General features: G+C 38.5%; 1 protein-coding gene across 2 annotated transcripts in view; it reads right to left on the minus strand.

Moving 5' to 3' along the window:
- LOC121383070 (protein FAM53A-like) overlaps window positions 1-23,134 on the minus strand; it is a 107,682-nt gene that overhangs the window by 43,339 nt on the left and 41,209 nt on the right. For both annotated transcript variants that reach the window (XM_041512840.1, XM_041512841.1), the window contains one exon: window positions 1,722-2,031. In XM_041512840.1, the coding sequence (XP_041368774.1) occupies window positions 1,722-1,931 (210 nt within the window). In that variant the 5' untranslated portion in view covers window positions 1,932-2,031. The remainder of the gene's footprint in view (window positions 1-1,721; window positions 2,032-23,134) is intronic.

A 23,134-nucleotide genomic window follows, 5' to 3' on the forward strand; every position in this document is an offset into this window, starting at 1 on the left:
AGCATCAAGCTTATGGTTAAGGAGCACACCGATAATAAGAGGAAAGCCAGTGCTGCCACTCCAAAGACTCTCTCTTCAATTAGCAGCAAGCAATCTTGCATGTACCATTCCACACAATGTTTTCAAATAAGATTCATAGTTTTTTATTTTAATTTAAGCTACTGTCAATTATTGCCAACTGCCAGTTAACTGCTTGTTATCCACATTTTACCATTTATTTCACCTACTGTACCTTCAATGGTCATGTGCTGCATGCATGGCTCAAAATTAATTTGATGGAATGGAAAGCAAACTCTGCTTCTGACATGTTAATTTGATGGAATGGAAAGCAAACTCTGCTTCTGACATGTTAATTTGATGGAATGGAAAGCAAACTCTGCTTCTGACATGTTAATTTGATGGAATGGAAAGCAAACTCTGCTTCTGACATGTTAATTTGATGGAATGGAAAGCAAACTCTGCGTCTGACATGTTAATTTGATGGAATGGAAAGCAAACTCTGCGTCTGACATGTTAATTTGATGGAATGGAAAGCAAACTCTGCGTCTGACATGTTAATGTGGAAGCCAATGCTAGAAACCAAGATGCAGCTCTAGACCACTTGCAGTGATATAAAATTTACTCTCATTTTATGTAAATTTAAACTACTTCTTCTTTTTTCTTTGTTTTATGCAATATCTAATTTAATATTGGTTGACCTATTATTGGCAGTTGACACTAATTTCTTACTCTGAATAGCTGCACACTGCTTTAAGATGGAAAGCCAAAGTTGCTGATGAAACTGATTGTCAGAAAGCATGTTGTGTATTGTGAGGGGCTTCTGCCTCTTGCACCCTTGTTCTGTGTTTGATGTTGTCTAATAGTAACAGAGAGATTTGTGAAACCTTACAGGTAAAAGTTAATGCTTGTCGTGGAATCACCGAATGATATGGTTTTATATAATAAATTGATTTTAGAAATCTTACTGGTAAATGTATGGTGTTAGTAGCATTGCTTGGACCATCAAGGGTTTTAGCATTGTATTTAACGCTAAAGATTTGAAAAATAATACTGGTGAATGAATTGGGTCAGCAGCATTACTTACTATAAAATCATAAAGTGCTCTACCATCTATTTAGGTCTTAGAAATCTTACCAGTAAATGTGCAGAAATAGCAGTGTTCCCTGCCAAGGAATCATCAAGACTGCTTCTGGATAAGACATTTGAGAAATCTTACCAATAAATGTGCTAAGTCAGTGTTTCTGCCAGAAAGAAATTTTTGGGTATGGCACTATGGAATTGAATGTAACCACAGTCAACAGGGGGTTTGGGGGGCCTCCCCCAGAAACAGAATCGGTTAAATTTAGGGTTATAGTTAAGAAAATCATACAGTAATGATAAGAGTAATTAATTTTGTTAAAAAGTTAACTAAAGTTTTGAGTATGGCGCCATACCCGTTTTACAGTCTGGCAGAAACCCTGTAAGTTAGCAAAAATGCTTGCCTTGGAATTGTTAAGTGTGTGCAGCTAGCAGCGTTGGGTTGCCGTGGAGTCATCCAGTGTCTGGTTCTGTATTTTAGAAATCTTACCAGTAAGTGTGTGGCGCTAGTCGCATTGGTTGCCATGGAGTTGTCCAGTGTCTGGTTCTGTATTTTAGAAATCTTACCGGCAAGTGTGTGGTGCTAGTCCCGCTGTTTGCCGTGGAGTCGTCCAGTGTCTGGTTCTGTATTTTAGAAATCTTACCGATAAGTGTGTAGCGCTAGTCGCGTTGGTTGCCGTGGAGTCGTCGAGTGTCTGGTTCTGCAGTTTCTTGGTGATCAGAGCCAGCATGGTGGCCGGACTCAGCAGCAGGCCGGTGCAGCACCACGAGTGGAGCAGAGCGACGCCGATCACAGACCCAGGTGGGCGGGCCGCCGGTACCACGTGCTCCTGTACACAGGCCACTCGGCTCATCGAGACATCCACTCCACACGCTCGTTGCTAGGCACCTCTCGGCTACCACCAATCACAACGCTGTGCTTACAGTAGGCGGCCATTTCGGTTCCGGCAGCAACTGAAAGAACAAAAAGGAATATTTGTTTATGACACCTCAGCAGCACATTATAAACTAGATCTTTTTAATGCACTTTCCCCACAGACAGGACAGCACATTATAAACTAGATCTTTTTAATGCACTTTCCCCACAGACAGGACAGCACATTATAAACTAGATCTTTTTAATGCACTTTCCCCACAGACAGGACAGCACATGATAAACTAGATCTTTTTAATGCACTTTCCCCACAGACAGGACAGCACATGATAAACTAGATCTTTTTAATGCACTTTCCCCACAGACAGGACAGCACATATGACAGCCTCACTGGTTGGGATGGGAAAAAATCAATCAATGGTTACACTAAGGGGATTTGATCCTCCAACCCAGACATCTCAGGCAAGCACCCTAATGACTGAGCTAGATGCTGCCCTGTCAAGAGAAGAAACCCACACAAGGTACTCTGACCCAAAAAAAATCATGTGATCTTTAATGTGCATCTTTTCAAAGTTAAGGCAGTACATACCACAGTTTTTACTCTAACAGATGTGGATCACTTGTTGGTACTCTTATGTATTAACATAATGCAAGTAAATCATATGGTACAAGGCAGAGCCATGTAAAGTTAAAATCCAAGTACATTTTTCTTGTTAAAAATTACTGCAATAAACAAAATAGTAGTTAAACATATTTTAGATAGAAAAGATATAGACAGATGTGTATGACTCCTGCTGGAACCCTGAACATATACAAGTGTACTTAGAAAGTAAACAGTCATACAATATAAACAGAAACATATACAACTGTACTTAGAAAGTAAACAGTCATACAATATGAACACAAACATATACAAGTGTACTTAGAAAGTAAACAGTCATACAATATAAACAGAAACATATACAACTGTACTTAGAAAGTAAACAGTCATACAATATGAACACAAACATATACAACTGTACTTAGAAAGTAAACAGTCATACAATATGAACACAAACATATACAACTGTACTTAGAAAGTAAACAGTCATACAATATGAACATACCATATACAAGTGTACTTAGAAAGTAAACAGTCATACAATATCAACATACCATATACAAGTGTACTTAGAAAGTAAACAGTCATACAATATGAACATACCATATACAAGTGTACTTAGAAAGTAAACCGTCATACAATATGAACATACCATATACAAGTGTACTTAGAAAGTAAACAGTCATACAATATGAACATACCATATACAAGTGTACTTAGAAAGCAAAGAGTCATACAATATCAACATACCATATACAAGTGTACTTAGAAAGTAAACAGTCATACAATATGAACATACCATATACAAGTATACTTAGAAAGCAAAGAGTCATACAATATCAACATACCATATACAAGTGTACTTAGAAAGCAAAGAGTCATACAATATCAACATACCATATACAAGTGTACTTAGAAAGTAAACAGTCATATAATATGAACACAAACATATACAAGTGTACTTAGAAAGCAAAGAGTCATACAATATGATCATACCATATACAAGTGTACTTAGAAAGTAAACAGTCATACAATATCAACATACCATATACAAGTGTACTTAGAAAGCAAAGAGTCATACAATATGAACATACCATATACAAGTGTACTTATAAAGCAAAGAGTCATACAATATGAACATACCATATACAAGTGTACTTAGAAAGCAAAGAGTCACAATATGAACATACCATATACAAGTGTACTTAGAAAGCAAAGAGTCATACAATATGAACATACCATATACAAGTGTACTTAGAAAGTAAACAGTCATACAATATCATACCATATACAAGTGTACTTAGAAAGTAAACAGTCATACAATATCAACATACCATATACAAGTGTACTTAGAAAGTAAACAGTCATACAATATGAACATACCATATACAAGTGTACTTAGAAAGTAAACAGTCATACAATATGAACATACCATATACAAGTGTACTTAGAAAGCAAAGAGTCATACAATATGAACATACCATATACAAGTGTACTTAGAAAGTAAACAGTCATACAATATCAACATACCATATACAAGTATACTTAGAAAGTAAACAGTCATACAATATGAACACAAACATATACAACTGTACTTAGAAAGTAAACAGTCATACAATATCAACATACCATATACAAGTGTACTTAGAAAGCAAAGAGTCATACAATATGAACATACCATATACAAGTGTACTTATAAAGCAAAGAGTCATACAATATGAACATACCATATACAAGTGTACTTAGAAAGCAAAGAGTCACAATATGAACATACCATATACAAGTGTACTTAGAAAGTAAACAGTCATACAATATCAACATACCATATACAAGTGTACTTAGAAAGTAAACAGTCATACAATATCAACATACCATATACAAGTGTACTTAGAAAGTAAACAGTCATACAATATGAACATACCATATACAAGTGTACTTAGAAAGTAAACAGTCATACAATATGAACATACCATATACAAGTGTACTTAGAAAGCAAAGAGTCATACAATATGAACATACCATATACAAGTGTACTTAGAAAGTAAACAGTCATACAATATCAACATACCATATACAAGTATACTTAGAAAGTAAACAGTCATACAATATGAACACAAACATATACAACTGTACTTAGAAAGCAAAGAGTCATACAATATCAACATACCATATACAAGTATACTTAGAAAGTAAACAGTCATACAATATCAACACAAACATATACAAGTGTACTTAGAAAGTAAACAGTCATACAATATGAACACAAACATATACAAGTGTACTTAGAAAGTAAACAGTCATACAATATGAACACAAACATATACAACTGTACTTAGAAAGTAAACAGTCATACAATATGAACACAAACATATACAAGTGTACTTAGAAAGTAAACAGTCATACAATATGAACACAAACATATACAACTGTACTTAGAAAGTAAACAGTCATACAACATGAACACAAACATATACAACTGTACTTAGAAAGTAAACAGTCATACAATATGAACATACCATATACAAGTGTACTTAGAAAGTAAACAGTCATACAATATCAACATACCATATACAAGTGTACTTAGAAAGTAAACAGTCATACAATATGAACATACCATATACAAGTGTACTTAGAAAGTAAACCGTCATACAATATGAACATACCATATACAAGTGTACTTAGAAAGTAAACAGTCATACAATATGAACATACCATATACAAGTGTACTTAGAAAGCAAAGAGTCATACAATATCAACATACCATATACAAGTGTACTTAGAAAGTAAACAGTCATACAATATGAACATACCATATACAAGTATACTTAGAAAGCAAAGAGTCATACAATATCAACATACCATATACAAGTGTACTTAGAAAGCAAAGAGTCATACAATATCAACATACCATATACAAGTGTACTTAGAAAGCAAAGAGTCATACAATATCAACATACCATATACAAGTGTACTTAGAAAGTAAACAGTCATATAATATGAACACAAACATATACAAGTGTACTTAGAAAGCAAAGAGTCATACAATATGATCATACCATATACAAGTGTACTTAGAAAGTAAACAGTCATACAATATCAACATACCATATACAAGTGTACTTAGAAAGCAAAGAGTCATACAATATGAACATACCATATACAAGTGTACTTATAAAGCAAAGAGTCATACAATATGAACATACCATATACAAGTGTACTTAGAAAGCAAAGAGTCATACAATATGAACATACCATATACAAGTGTACTTAGAAAGCAAAGAGTCATACAATATGAACATACCATATACAAGTGTACTTAGAAAGTAAACAGTCATACAATATCAACATACCATATACAAGTGTACTTAGAAAGTAAACAGTCATACAATATGAACACAAACATATACAACTGTACTTAGAAAGTAAACAGTCATACAATATGAACACAAACATATACAACTGTACTTAGAAAGCAAAGAGTCATACAATATCAACATACCATATACAAGTATACTTAGAAAGTAAACAGTCATACAATATGAACACAAACATATACAAGTGTACTTAGAAAGTAAACAGTCATACAATATGAACACAAACATATACAAGTGTACTTAGAAAGTAAACAGTCATACAATATGAACACAAACATATACAACTGTACTTAGAAAGTAAACAGTCATACAATATGAACACAAACATATACAAGTGTACTTAGAAAGTAAACAGTCATACAATATGAACACAAACATATACAAGTGTACTTAGAAAGTAAACAGTCATACAATATCAACATACCATATACAAGTGTACTTAGAAAGTAAACAGTCATACAATATGAACACAAACATATACAAGTGTACTTAGAAAGTAAACAGTCATACAATATGAACACAAACATATACAAGTGTACTTAGAAACTAAACAGTCATACAATATGAACACAAACATATACAAGTGTACTTAGAAAGTAAACAGTCATACAATATGAACACAAACATATACAAGTGTACTTAGAAAGTAAACAGTCATACAATATGAACACAAACATATACAAGTGTACTTAGAAAGTAAACAGTCATACAATATGAACACAAACATATACAACTGTACTTAGAAAGTAAACAGTCATACAATATGAACACAAACATATACAAGTGTACTTAGAAAGTAAACAGTCATACAATATGAACACAAACATATACAAGTGTACTTAGAAAGTAAACAGTCATACAATATCAACATACCATATACAAGTGTACTTAGAAAGTAAACAGTCATACAATATGAACACAAACATATACAAGTGTACTTAGAAAGTAAACAGTCATACAATATGAACACAAACATATACAAGTGTACTTAGAAAGTAAACAGTCATACAATATGAACACAAACATATACAAGTGTACTTAGAAAGTAAACAGTCATACAATATCAACATACCATATACAAGTGTACTTAGAAAGTAAACAGTCATACAATATGAACACAAACATATACAACTGTACTTAGAAAGTAAACAGTCATACAATATGAACACAAACATATACAAGTGTACTTAGAAAGTAAACAGTCATACAATATGAACATACCATATACAAGTATACTTAGAAAGTAAACAGTCATGTAATATGAACATACCATATACAAGTGTACTTAGAAAGTAAACAGTCATACAATATCAACATACCATATACAAGTATACTTAGAAAGTAAACAGTCATGTAATATGAACACGAACATATACAACTGTACTTAGAAAGTAAACAGTCATATAATATTAACATACATGTGCACCTACCTACAGTAGAGAGTACATGCACACACATCTGTCTATAGTGCAGAGAGAAAATACAAAATGTTTGGTAAGATTTACAACAACTGACAAGTTATTTGCAGCACACAGCACAAACAGTGCAACAAAGGCGGGAAGTGATGATGATTCATCTACCAACAGACTGGTAATAGCATTATGATAGCACTTGATGAAGCAGATCACACTTTTTTCACTCTGCCTCACATGTTGTCTCATCCTGGCCACAACAGTAGGAGCAGCATCCAATGTAGTATAGACATTGGAACTACACAGGGTGGGGTCTGGTCACAACAGTAGGAGTAGCATCCAGTGTTACTGTAGTATAGACATTGGAACTACACAGGGTGGGGTCTGGCCACAACAGTAGGAGCAGCATCCAGTGTAGTATAGACATTGGAACTATACACAGGGTGGGGTCTGGTCACAACAGTAGGAGCAGCATCCAGTGTTACTGTAGTATAGACATTGGAACTACACAGGGTGGGGTCTGGTCACAACAGTAGGAGCAGCATCCAGTGTTACTGTAGTATAGACATTGGAACTACACAGGGTGGGGTCTGGTCACACAACAGTAGGAGCAGCATCCAGTGTAGTATAGACATTGGAACTACACAGGGTGGGGTCTGGTCACAACAGTAGGAGCAGCATCCAGTGTTACTGTAGTATAGACATTGGAACTACACAGGGTGGGGTCTGGTCACAACAGTAGGAGCAGCATCCAGTGTAGTACAGACATTGGAACTACACAGGGTGGGGTCTGGTCACAACAGTAGGAGCAGCATCCAGTGTAGTACAGACATTGGAACTACACAGGGTGGGGTCTGGTCACAACAGTAGGAGCAGCATCCAGTGTAGTATAGACATTGGAACTACACAGGGTGGGGTCTGGTCACAACAGTAGGAGCAGCATCCAGTGTTACTGTAGTATAGACATTGGAACTACACAGGGTGGGGTCTGGTCACAACAGTAGGAGCAGCATCCAGTGTAGTACAGACATTGGAACTACACAGGGTGGGGTCTGGTCACAACAGTAGGAGCAGCATCCAGTGTAGTACAGACATTGGAACTACACAGGGTGGGGTCTGGTCACAACAGTAGGAGCAGCATCCAGTGTAGTAGAGACATTGGAACTACACAGGGTGGGTCTGGTCACAACAGTAGGAGCAGCATCCAGTGTAGTACAGACATTGGAACTACACAGGGTGGGGTCTGGTCACAACAGTAGGAGCAGCATCCAGTGTAGTACAGACATTGGAACTACACAGGGTGGGGTCTGGTCACAACAGTAGGAGCAGCATCCAGTGTTACTGTAGTATAGACATTGGAACTACACAGGGTGGGGTCTGGTCACAACAGTAGGAGCAGCATCCAGTGTAGTACAGACATTGGAACTACACAGGGTGGGGTCTGGTCACAACAGTAGGAGCAGCATCCAGTGTAGTACAGACACTGGAACTACACAGGGTGGGGTCTGGTCACAACAGTAGGAGCAGCATCCAGTGTAGTACAGACACTGGAACTACACAGGGTGGGGTCTGGTCACAACAGTAGGAGCAGCATCCAGTGTAGTACAGACACTGGAACTACACAGGGTGGGGTCTGGTCACAACAGTAGGAGCAGCATCCAGTGTAGTACAGACACTGGAACTACACAGGGTGGGGTCTGGTCACAACAGTAGGAGCAGCATCCAGTGTAGTACAGACACTGGAACTACACAGGGTGGGGTCTGGTCACAACAGTAGGAGCAGCATCCAGTGTAGTACAGACATTGGAACTACACAGGGTGGGGTCTAGATCAGTCAGTAGAAAGTTAATATTAGTGTTATTTAACAACACCTTTAGAGCACTTTGATTTATTAATTATCGGCTACTGGACGTCAAACATTTGGCAATTGTGAAATAGTCTTAGAGAGGAAACCTACTACATTGTATTACATTAGTAGCATGGGATCTTTTGTATGCACTATCACAAAGACAGGATAGCATATACCACAGTCTTTGATATAGCAATCGTGGTGCACTGGCTGGAACGAGAAATAGCTCAGTCAATGGAGTGGACCCATTCTCTCACTGGGTTTTCCCCCTGATCCCAATCAGTACCCCACAACTGGAGTATCAAAGGTTATTGTACAGGTATGTGTTGCCCTGTCTGTCGATAAGTGCATAATAAAAAGATATCTTGTCACTAGCATGTTTCATCTGAAGACTGCATCACAATTACCAAATATTCGACACCCAATAACTGATTAATAAATCAATGTGCTTTGGTGGTGGTGTAAAAACAGCAACATTAAAATACATTTTCAGACGTGATATGTATTTCACCTGAAGCAAACAATTTTTGCATAAACATTTGTTTTTGTTAACGCTTATTTCTCAACTGCAAGAGGTATATAATACCAAGTCAGCATAAAGTAGTCATGAATGTAACAGTGCATCTCACCAACAAGCCTTTGGCTGTTCATTAACAGAGGCCACAGGTCTCTTATAAAGACTTTTTACCAGACAGGATAGCATAAACTAGCAAGTCAACTGACACTCCACTTGGGATAACTCACGTTAAGAAACAAAAGGAAAGGAATATTTGTTTAACAACAGCCTGGCACATTTCAAACCAAGGCTATTTAATGTCGGACATATGGTTAGTTCAACACTCGGTCAAGACAAAAAGAAAAGAAACTCACTGCATTATTTTAAACTATGGCTATTTGGTGTCTAATACATGGATACTTTTACCATGTGGTTAAAACAGACAGAAAGGAAGGTTTTTGCAGCCTACATGTATTACTACTAATAAAGCAGCAAAGGTTTTTATATGCATTTTGCCAGTCATGAGTTGGGACAGTACATAGCATGGTCTTTCATGTACTACAGTCACACTGAGTCCTGAAAGGCTAATTGATCCTGCAACACATCATACCTGAAGCGAACACTCTACCACTGAGCTACCAGTCCTCAGATGTCTCAGACATAGGTAGTAGTTTCGAGACAAATACATGCAGAGAGACATTCCAAACGTTTGTGTCACATTAATACTATGTATGAAGAAATACTTCTTTGTAGGCCATGCACCTGTGGTCAACCTATTCACGTACGGTAGATAATAATTTAAAATTAAATCTCATGAACATAAACGTACATGTATGTATTATAAAGAAATAAATCAAATATTCAATAAAATGCCACTCAGCTATACATGTGGTTAAAAGATCTATACATGATAACCAGTGAAATTTTTTCCAGAATTTGGAACAAATCCAAGATTCTTTTAAACAGCCAACTACTGGTTCACTTGAATATGTTAGTACGGGTACAGAGTTGACACCAATTTGAATTTTTAACAACCGTATTGGGTGCTTATACCACAGAGCTAGTGACTCACTGCTGCCTCGCCATAGGCTAGTCGTTTCTATTCTAAAGCAGCTAGGGATTTTTTATAAAGTTAAGTTTGTTTTGTTTAATGATACTACTAGAGCACACTATTGGCTACTGAATGTCAAACATTTTGTAATGAGCAGCAAGGGATCTTTTGTATGCACTTTTCCAGACATTGGGCTATTTCTCGTTCCAGCCAGTGCACCACGACTGGTATATCAAAGGCTGTGGTATGTACTACCCTGTCTGTGGGATGGTGCATATAAAAGATCCCTTGCTGTTAATTGAAAAGAGTAGCCCATGAAGTGGCAACAGCAGGTTTCCTCTCTCAATATATATTTGTGTGGTCCTTAACCATTATGTTCATATGTCTGATGCCATATAACCGTAAATAAAATGTGTTGAGTGCATCGTTAAATAAAACATTTCTTTCTTTTTTCCACAGACAGGAAAATACATACCATGCTTTTGACAAGTTGTGGTGCACTGGTGGGAATGAGAAAAAATATCAGTTGAATGGATCCATTAAGGTGGTTTGATCCTGCAATGCAAGCACCTCAAGCAAGCACTCAACCAACTGAGCTAAATCATGGCCCATGGGATCTTTTATATGCATCATCCCACAGACAGAACAGTAAATACCACAGCCTTTGTTACATCAGTTGTGGAGCACTGACTAGAATGAGAAATAGCCCATGGGCCCACTGAAAGGGATCAATCCTAGTCCACACATTACCACTGGACTACTCAGTTGTCCATATAGAGTGCTTTTATAATATGTTATAGGAATGACGGACCATGTTTTCTCATCCCAATCAGTACGCCAGGACTAGAACATTGAACACTGTGCTGTGCAAAAGTGCATATAAAAGATCCCTTGCTGCTAATTATAGGCATAGCCTATGTGGTGGTAGCATTTTTATTTTCATTATCAAGACACAAAACAGCTAGTTTAAAAAGTGCAGATATGTTGTTAAACAAATAATCCATATTTTAAATACCTACTTAGCATGTAAGTAACTAAAAAATTAAGTCTGTTTTAATTAGCAACACCACTAGAGCACACTGATTAATCACTGGGTAATGGATATCAAACATTTGATCATTCTGAAGCATAATCTTCAGTGGAAACATGCTGATTATTTCCATTAGCAGCACAGGATCTTTTGTATGCAATTTTCCAGACAGACAGCACATACCGCATGTGACAACAATTTTCCAGACAGAACAGCACATACCGCATGTGACAACCTTTGATAAAGTACCTGTCACAGGGTAGTGGTTGGGCTGACAAAACATCCAATGACAACGTTAGATAAAGCACCTGTCATGGGGTAGTGGTTGGGCTGACAAAACCCCCAATGACAACGTTACATAAAGCACCTGTCATGGGGTAGTGGTTGGGCTGACAAAACATCCAATGACAACCTTAGATAAAGCACCTGTCATGGGGTAGTGGTTGGGCTGACAAAACCCCCATTGACAACGTTAGATAAAGCACCTGTCATGGGGTAGTGGTTGGGCTGACAAAACCCCCAATGACAACGTTAGATAAAGCACCTGTCATGGGGTAGTGGTTGGGCTGACAAAACCCCCATTGACAACGTTAGATAAAGCACCTGTCATGGGGTAGTGGTTGGGCTGACAAAACCCCCAATGACGTTAGATAAAGCACCTGTCATGGGGTAGTGGTTGGGCTGACAAAACCCCCAATGACGTTAGATAAAGCACCTGTCATGGGGTAGTGGTTGGGCTGACAAAACCCCCAATGACAACGTTAGATAAAGTACCTGTCATGAGGTAGTGGTTGGGCTGACAAAACCCCCCAATGACAACGTTAGATAAAGCACCTGTCATGGGGTAGTGGTTGGGCTGACAAAACCCCCATTGACAACGTTAGATAAAGCACCTGTCATGGGGTAGTGGTTGGGCTGACAAAACCCCCAATGACAACGTTAGATAAAGCACCTGTCATGGGGTAGTGGTTGGGCTGACAAAACCCCCAATGACAACGTTAGATAAAGCACCTGTCATGGGGTAGTGGTTGGGCTGACAAAACATCCAATGACAACCTTAGATAAAGCACCTGTCATGGGGTAGTGGTTGGGCTGACAAAACCCCCATTGACAACGTTAGATAAAGCACCTGTCATGAGGTAGTGGTTGGGCTGACAAAACCCCCATTGACAACGTTAGATAAAGCACCTGTCATGAGGTAGTGGTTGGGCTGACAAAACCCCCAATGACAACGTTAGATAAAGCACCTGTCATGGGGTAGTGGTTGGGCTGACAAAACCCCCAATGACGACGTTAGATAAAGCACCTGTCATGGGGTAGTGGTTGGGCTGACAAAACCCTCAATGACAACGTTAGATAAAGTACCTGTCATGAGGTAGTGGTTGGGCTGACAAAAACCCCAATGACGTTAGATAAAGCACCTGTCATGGGGTAGTGGTTGGGCTGACAAAACCCCCATTGACAACGTTAGATAAAGCACCTGTCATGAGGTAGTGGTTGGGCTGACAAAACCCCCAATGACAACGTTAGATAAAGCACCTGTCATGGGGTAGTGGTTGGGCTGACAAAACCCCCAATGACAACGTTAGATAAAGCACCTGTCATGGGGTAGTGGTTGGGCTGACAAAACATCCAATGACAACCTTAGATAAAGCACCTGTCATGGGGTAGTGGTTGGGCTGACAAAACCCCCATTGACAACCTTAGATAAAGCACCTGTCATGAGGTAGTGGTTGGGCTGACAAAACCCCCATTGACAACGTTAGATAAAGCACCTGTCATGAGGTAGTGGTTGGGCTGACAAAACCCCCAATGACAACGTTAGATAAAGCACCTGTCATGGGGTAGTGGTTGGGCTGACAAAACCCCCAATGACAACGTTAGATAAAGCACCTGTCATGGGGTAGTGGTTGGGCTGACAAAACCCCCAATGACAACGTTAGATAAAGCACCTGTCATGAGGTAGTGGTTGGGCTGACAAAACCCCCAATGACAACGTTAGATAAAGCACCTGTCATGAGGTAGTGGTTGGGCTGACAAAACCCCCAATGACAACGTTAGATAAAGCACCTGTCATGGGGTAGTGGTTGGGCTGACAAAACCCCCATTGACAACGTTAGATAAAGCACCTGTCATGGGGTAGTGGTTGGGCTGACAAAACCCCCAATGACAACCTTAGATAAAGTACCTGTCATAGGGTAGTGGTTGGGCTGACAAAACCCCCAATGACAACGTTAGATAAAGCACCTGTCATGGGGTAGTGGTTGGGCTGACAAAACATCCAATGACAACCTTAGATAAAGTACCTGTCATGAGGTAGTGGTTGGGCTGACAAAACCCCCATTGACAACGTTAGATAAAGTACCTGCCATGAGGTAGTGGTTGGGCTGACAAAACCCCCATTGACAACGTTAGATAAAGCACCTGTCATGAGGTAGTGGTTGGGCTGACAAAACCCCCTTTGACAACCTTAGATAAAGCACCTGTCATGGGGTAGTGGTTGGGCTGACAAAACCCCCATTGACAACGTTAGATAAAGCACCTGTCATGAGGTAGTGGTTGGGCTGACAAAAACCCCAATGACAACGTTAGATAAAGCACCTGTCATGAGGTACTGGTTGGGCTGACAAAACCCCCAATGACAACGTTAGATAAAGCACCTGTCATGGGGTAGTGGTTGGGCTGACAAAACCCCCAATGACAACGTTAGATAAAGTACCTGTCATGGGGTAGTGGTTGGGCTGACAAAACCCCCAATGACAACGTTAGATAAAGTACCTGTCATGAGGTAGTGGTTGGGCTGACAAAACCCCCAATGACAACGTTAGATAAAGCACCTGTCATGGGGTAGTGGTTGGGCTGACAAAACCCCCAATGACGTTAGATAAAGCACCTGTCATGGGGTAGTGGTTGGGCTGACAAAACCCCCAATGACAACGTTAGATAAAGCACCTGTCATGGGGTAGTGGTTGGGCTGACAAAACCCCCAATGACAACGTTAGATAAAGTACCTGTCATGGGGTAGTGGTTGGGCTGACAAAAACCCCAATGACAACCTTAGATAAAGCACCTGTCATGGGGTAGTGGTTGGGCTGACAAAACCCCCAATGACAACGTTAGATAAAGCACCTGTCATGGGGTAGTGGTTGGGCTGACAAAAACCCCATTGACAACGTTAGATAAAGTACCTGCCATGAGGTAGTGGTTGGGCTGACAAAACCCCCAATGACAACGTTAGATAAAGCACCTGTCATGGGGTAGTGGTTGGGCTGACAAAAACCCCAATGACAACCTTAGATAAAGCACCTGTCATGGGGTAGTGGTTGGGCTGACAAAAACCCCATTGACAACGTTAGATAAAGCACCTGTCATGAGGTAGTGGTTGGGCTGACAAAACCCCCAATGACAACGTTAGATAAAGCACCTGTCATGGGGTAGTGGTTGGGCTGACAAAAACCCCATTGACAACGTTAGATAAAGTACCTGCCATGAGGTAGTGGTTGGGCTGACAAAACCCCCATTGAGTCTGTGCAGGTGATTTGATTCAACAACCCTAGCACCTCAAGCAAGCTCTCTACCCTCTGAACTAGCCCCTGCTGCGACATGCATAATGCCAGTTATTCAACCAATATCACAGTAAATTCCACCTACGAGTTGAATACATCTCAAACTCACCATGTCTTGGAAGTGGTCCAGCTTGAGCTAAAATATCAACTGTATTGCGTCAGGTAATTGTAAAGATATTCTGAACCTACAGTACATGTAATATGTCTCAAGTTAATTAAGAATGAAATCCTGCATAATAAAACTGCCCATGCTAATAAATATATAAACCCCCAAAACAACTCTCGTATTACAGGAGTGTTATAACTGCCAGTGGTTTTATCAACTTGTATGTACATGTAAATGTGTCTGCTTTTTATGCTAGGACATGTGACAAGTTGAGAAAGGAAAAGAATGTTTGTTCCAATAATGACATCCCCAGCACTGTTTAATCAATGGCTATCAGGTCACATCATAATTGGGACTCCAGGTCCTTAGATTTCTCCACTAATGAAGCAAGCCTGGCCCAAGGCACTATCTAATTACAGCCAGTTATTGAGTAGAAGAGGAGTGTTTCTTATTCTTAATGTCAGTGGTGACTTGTCACACAACTCCAAGAAAAGGACAGGAATGATGGGTTAATGAGAGTTTTAAACAGTGGTAATTTCATGTCTAAGACATGGTCACAGTGACACTTGACAATCGTTCTAAACATCAGTTATTTTGTGTCCAAGATGTGGTCACAGTGACACTTAACAATCATTCTAAACATCAGTTATTTTGTGTCCAAGATGTGGTCACAGTGACACTTAACAATCATTCTAAACATCAGTTATTTTGTGTGTAAATGTGGTTATAGGAACACTTGGCAATTTTTAAAAAGTGGTTATTTTATGTCTATGGTATGGTTACCTGAACATTTGGCAATTTTTAAAATGTTATTTTGTGTTTAGCATATGGTTATAGGAACACTTGGCAAGTTTTAAACAGTGGTTACTTAACACGACTCCAGAAATGATCATTTCATTTGTGCATCAGTCACAAAAACATTACTTTGCATAACTTATTTTTCGTTTAGGCATTAAATTTAGGATATCACTGCCATGAAAATAATAGTTTATGCAAAAAGGAAATGTGTTACCTGAATTTATTTTTAAATTCTCAAAGGTGTGATTGTGCCTCTAAGATATGAATACAATGATGCCAGGCTTAGGAGTTAGACGAGACTTCCACTGCAGCCACATATATGCCTGAACACAGCCAGGAATCCTCTGTATCCCCTCCTTGGTGAACAGTAATACCACACATTTAAGCCATTGATGACACGATTCAAGAATTATAAGCAATTCAGGAAAACTTAACTTTAAAAATTTAAAATGACTTTGATGTTACATTAGGGTGGCATTTGCTGAACATGGCAACGAAATATGCAACAAAATATGAAAGCCATCATCAAACAGAATCACTTAAGCTTAAACACCGGACCACCCCGGACCATAATCCGGGGTGGTCCGGGGCTTGAACCGTAGCGATGCCGGGGTGGTCCGGGATCATGCGGGACGGGCCTGGATAGTCCGGGACAGTCCGGGGGTCGTCCCGGAAGTTTTAAACATGCTTAAAACTGCCGGGGTGGTCCGTAAGGGTCCTGGACGTTCGCCTCATCCTGGGTGATCCGTAGTGCCACCGTAGTGATACCGTATTGTCGCCGGGGCAGTCCGTGATGTCATCAGGGGCGTCCTGGCTGATCCTGGGTCGTCTGGGAGTAATTTATTGACCCCGGATAAACACGGTGACACTACGGTTCATCACAGTGTCTTCACGGTGCTACTACGGATCTAACATGGATGAGCTGGGGTGATCCGTAGTGACACTGTAATGACACCGGGGTTGTCCGGGGTGGCTGCCGGGATGGTCCGGGGTCATCCAGGATGGGCCGGGGTGATCCGTAGTGACACCGTAATGACACCGGGGTTGTCCGGGGGTGGCTGCCGGGATGGTCCGGGGGGACACTGTGGCACTATAGGGGTGACGGTCCTCGGTCGCGATTTTTTGCCAAAAATCCCCCAGATCACCCAGGATCATCAAGGACCGTGGTCCAGGATGATCCCTGGATGGTTCGTGGTGGTCTGTAATTGGAGAAACATTGAACAAAGTTCGAATTACCCTTTGGCTAACTCCATGGTGCTGGGATGTGCAGTTCAAAAGCTTGCGTGTTAACATAGCATGTAGCATGTATGAATGCCATACATTACAAGATTCAAGGGTTAAATAGAACATGTTAACACACAGCATGTAGCATGTATGAACGCCAACCATTATAGGATTCAAGGGTTAAATAGAACATGTTAACACACAACATGTAGCAACGCCATCCATTACAAGATTCAAGGGTTAAATAGAACATGTTAACACACAGCATGTAGCATGTATGAACACCATCCATTATAGGATTCAAGGGTTAAATAGAACATGTTAACACACAGCATGTAGCAACACCATCCATTACAGGATTCAAGGGTTAAATAGAACATGTTAACACACAGCACGTAGCATGTATGAACACCATCTATTACAACATTCAAGGGTTAAATAGAACATGTTAACACACAGCATGTAGCATGTATGAATGCCACCCATTACAGGATTCAAGGGTTAAATAGAACGTGTTAACACACAACATGTAGCAACGCCATCCATTACAGGATTCAAGGGTTAAACAGAACATGTTAACACACAGCATGTAGCAAAGCCATCCATTAAAGGATTCAAGGGTTAAATAGAACATGTTAACACACAGCATGTAGCATGTATGAACGCCATCTATTACAAGATTCAAGGGTTAAATAGAACATGTTAACACACAACATGTAGCAACACCATCCATTACAGGATTCAAGGGTTAAATAGAACATGTTAACATACAGCATGTAGCATGTATGAACACCATCTATTACAAGATTCAAGGGTTAAATAGAACATGTTAACACACAACATGTAGCAACACCATCCATTACAGGATTCAAGGGTTAAATAGAACATGTTAACGTTTATTTTCTTTAATGACACCACTATCGCACACTCATTTATTAATCTATGACATATGCCAGACATATGATCATTCTGAAATATAGTCAATGAGGAAACCTTCAACATATTTCCACCAGTAACAAGGAATATTTTATGTGTATTTTTCCACAGACGAGAGCACACACTACAGCCTTTGATATACCAACCGTGAGGCAATGGACGGAAGGGGATGACAATCAGAGACGGTTCACTGATGGGATTCGATCCTACAATGAAAGCACCTCAACCGAGTGCTCTACTGGTTGAGTTTGACCTCTCATAAACTTCAACCAAACAACATCAAGTACGTTGTAAATGACCGTGATCCTGACATGGAGTAATATTTGTGGCTCTGGGGTGTGTACTATAACTTGGTAAACATCCATACAAAATACAAGTGTAAAAAAAACTGAGATCCTTAGGCATGTTCAGGAGGGCCAGTAATGGTGGTCGCTTGATAGACTGGTTTTTGTGTCTAACATTATCTGAATGTGATGTGACAGAAGAAGATAGTACCAGTCAAATTGTTCACCTCGGCCTCCTGAACCTGCCACTGTTGCCTGTCAATCACACCATCTTCTTCATGTCTTCATCATCATAATGTCAGGCAAAATTCACATTTTTCTTTTTTTTAAAGTGTTTCATAAAAGGAATAACGAAATAACATGTAGCAATTCGATGATAATATTCACTTGTAAACAATTCACTTTTAATTTGATTACTTGATGAAAACATGGTGGCAGTCTGTTTATGCATGTCCTGGGTGGAATAATTTTCAATTGTCACAAGTTTTATTGAGCAACAATGAAAATTATTTCATGTGATATAAACATGATACAAAATGGTAGCGAGTTTAATATATTTATCACCCATAATCAATTTTGAATTAAACGACTGAACTTGTTTGATTGACATTCTGGTTAGGTCATTGAGCACCAATTGTTTGACATCGAGGTGTTACATCCCACTTTACGTTTTAGTGGGACGTTACACTTTGATACAAACCAAGATATGTTTAACCATACTAGTAATAAAGAAAGGTGTGTTGTTCAGATTTAACCAAATGTCAGCAGGCTGAACGCCCCAGTTTGAAAACATCATTCTACTGAGTCACATTATGTAATACATGCTTTATTATATAAAGAAGCACACACTTTATTATATAAAGAAGCACACACTTTATTATATAAAGAAGCACACACTTTATTATATAAAGAAGCACACACTTTACTATATAAAGAAGCACACACTTTACTATATGAAGCACACACTTTACTATATGAAGCACACACTTTACTATATGAAGCACCTACCTATATGGAGGCTTCTTTTTAATAGTGCCCCCTAAGTGGCTACTTACAGGCAGGTTTGACCTTGCCTGCACACACACAAGTGATGAGGATTATGATAAATCTATAGCCTGTGTAGGTTCTCCGAGTAAACAAACACCACTAATACAGATATGCACATGTGTGTACGAAGCAAACGCATATCCACCCTAGTACAATTATCCAGCATTAAGAATGTCATAAAGCTATGGGAATGATGACACAACCCACACCTTGCACACCCAGATAGGATCAAACATTCATTCTGCTCAGCACATACAATAACAGATTCCTCGAATATTAAACTCAGAAAATCTCACAACATTCCACGACAATTTGGCAGTTGTTTTAACAGAGGACTTTGATGTTGGTTTTCAGGGGATAGTGCTGGTGATAATTTACATAAACCTCCTTAGTAATGGAACATTTATCTTTTCCCAAAATTTCATCATTGGAGTTTTTCAGGTTAATAAAATAAATAGAGTATCATTATAATATATTAGGTATACTTTCTTTTGTTTCCTTGAGTATATGACACATCTAGAGCTCTACCACCAAGAAACAGCACCCAAAAATATGACCATAGTGTGTGTATAGCCAGCACCCATTAACTGAAGCTATATACACGGCCACCGTATAAATTGCCACTTTTGTGTTAAGTCATTTGATCACAAAGATGGCCATGCCCATGTTGGCTTTCATTATGGAATTTATCTTTGTATGGAATATTTTGCATGATATGTGTTGCATTTTACAGCATCAGGTAGTGACAAAGATGGCAACAGTAGTGCAGATCAAAAGAGTAGAAACGATCAGAAGTTGGGAACTGATAAAAAGGCCTTGCACATTATATTATACTAGATGAAACCCGTGCTGCGCATGGCAAACTTTAGATGGGGTGAGGTAGCCTTGCACTGGGCGTTCACCCAAAAATATCACCACAGTGTAGATAACCAGCCCATATTAGCCAATGATATATATATATACATGTATATATATATATATATATATATATATATTTATTACATACCCATTAAATCTTACTATATAAATAGTCCTGAATACAAAAATGAAATACACTTTTCCGTATTCAACTCAACTGCCGGAACTATACCGTATTCAACGCTACTATTTATAGCACATGGTTAACAGGAATGCCCTTCGCGATATGTAAACAAAGTTGGTGCTTCGTTTGTTTAAAATGCTAATTTGTGGAACATATGAACTGAAAACAGACGAAAACGGTGACAAATATTTACAATTTAATGAGCGCGATACCAAAACTTGAGACGGGAACACTACTAACCAACGAGCTTTTAATCCACGATAGTTAAGGTCGACGACAGTCACTTTTTGGACCCTTGTTTTGGCTTCGTACACAATTCTTATTCTTATTCAATAAATAAAACATCTCCAACCGTAATTTTGTGATATGATATATTTGACAGAAGGTACCTTTTATTTCTTTCATCTTTTAAAACTTCAAATTAATATTTTGTCCAGAATTATGAAGAAAAAAAATACAGACCTGTAAACAGTGTTGTCTGCTTGTTATAGGAATCTGACGGGGGTCAAGGTTAGTAGACTAGTTTTTATTTTAATGTGGCGCAGCATTGTAATAATACAGCTAATTTTGAATTTAAATGACGTCGGCATTCCAGTGACGTCACTTTGCATCTCCTTACAATAACCATAAACGGGTACATGACGTTTCCTTTTTGGAAAAATTCCAATGTAAAATTGCAAAAAAAAAATTAACATTACTAATGCACCTGGATGTGTTTGAACAAAATCTTGTGATTATAAAGTTGTACCTTTTATGAAATATGGATTTCTAGTGAAATTACGGTAAGATATGCTATATTATTTATGTACAAAGCCAAAACAAGGGTGCGAAAAATGACTGTCGTCGACTTTAGCAACAATGCCGTCGCATGCACCGTCTCCTCACGTAGAAAACTTGAATGAATTGTCAACCGTATTATTCAGTGGAGCGATGATTTATGGAGGCACATTTAATATAAACTTAAACTTTTCAGCAACGAATAATTCCATGAACATCAATAAAAGAAAATACACCAATGATGACTCAGACACTGAGTGAACAATTCTTAACATTTTTCTTCGTTGATAAAACTGGCATGCTGAAGGTTTTCTGACATATTACGAGCAAATTAAATATTATATTGTTCGTGAATTTTAGCTATTACATTGTCTTTAAAAGGCATTTCAAAAAAATATCATTAAAATTACAGGTAACTTTTCATTCGTTCTTTCTTATTTCTGTTTGTTTAAATAGAACTATATTCTTATGTGTAATAATTGGTGGTTCATCGGTCCGTGTAGTAACACAGCTGACCTAGTTGTGTAAATTTAGAAATCCCCGTCATTAGCTAGCAGTGTTACAATTTTTTAACTATTATTTGGAGAAAAAAATTCAAATTTAGAGTATGTAATAAATACAAACTACATATATGTGGTTTTCTGATTTCTGTATTCCACTCGTGTATTTCCTGCTGGAAACTCCTCTGCCTGCGGTATCGGGGTTTCCTGCAGGAAATACACGAGTGGAATACAGAAATCAGAAAAGCACATATATGTAGTTTTGTCTATATATATATAGCTGCAATGTATATAGCCACCTCTGAGTTAGGTAAAATATATGGCTGCCTCCATTATGGTTGTATTTATGGAATTAATCTTTATATGCAATATTTAGCACGCTGTCTGTGTAGTGGTCGACTGGACCTAAATGTAAAATATCCTTGTGAAATGTGTTATTGGTTAATTATGAAGAAGACGGTTGACAGTACGAATCAAAAGAGAAGAAGCGGTCAGAACCAGTGGCTATTAAAAAGGACCGTGTGTAGTATATTATAGATATAACTATCATTCAACAATGACAAAGAGGAGAAGCGGTCAGAACAACCAGTGACTATTAAAAAGGACCTTGTGTAGCATATTATAGATATAACTATCATTCAACAATGACAAAGAGGAGAAGCAGTCAGAACAACCAGTGACTATTAAAAAGGACCTTGTGTAGTATATTATAGATATAACTATCATTCAACAATGACAAGAGGAGAAGCGGTCAGAACAACCAGTGACTATTAAAAAGGACCTTGTATAGTATATTATAGATATAACTATCATTCAACAATGAAAACTGTTATGAAGAAGAAATCTTGTACACCATATAAAAGAGACTGAAAACAAAATCAATAGTTGAACTGAACTATATACCCTACCTGTACTCACACTCCTACCCTTAGCAACAGTGGTCCACATTATACCAACCATCCAGAGGGAAAACTGTTAGAGGACACTTATTAAAACTATACCACAATTAATACTCTGAAATGACACCCCAGCATACAAATACACATCGGCTATTGGGCTGCAAAGGAAATAATCTTCAGCTACTTGTATC

Source organism: Gigantopelta aegis, chromosome 10, assembly GCF_016097555.1.
Source record: "Gigantopelta aegis isolate Gae_Host chromosome 10, Gae_host_genome, whole genome shotgun sequence".
Taxonomy (NCBI): domain Eukaryota; kingdom Metazoa; phylum Mollusca; class Gastropoda; order Neomphalida; family Peltospiridae; genus Gigantopelta; species Gigantopelta aegis.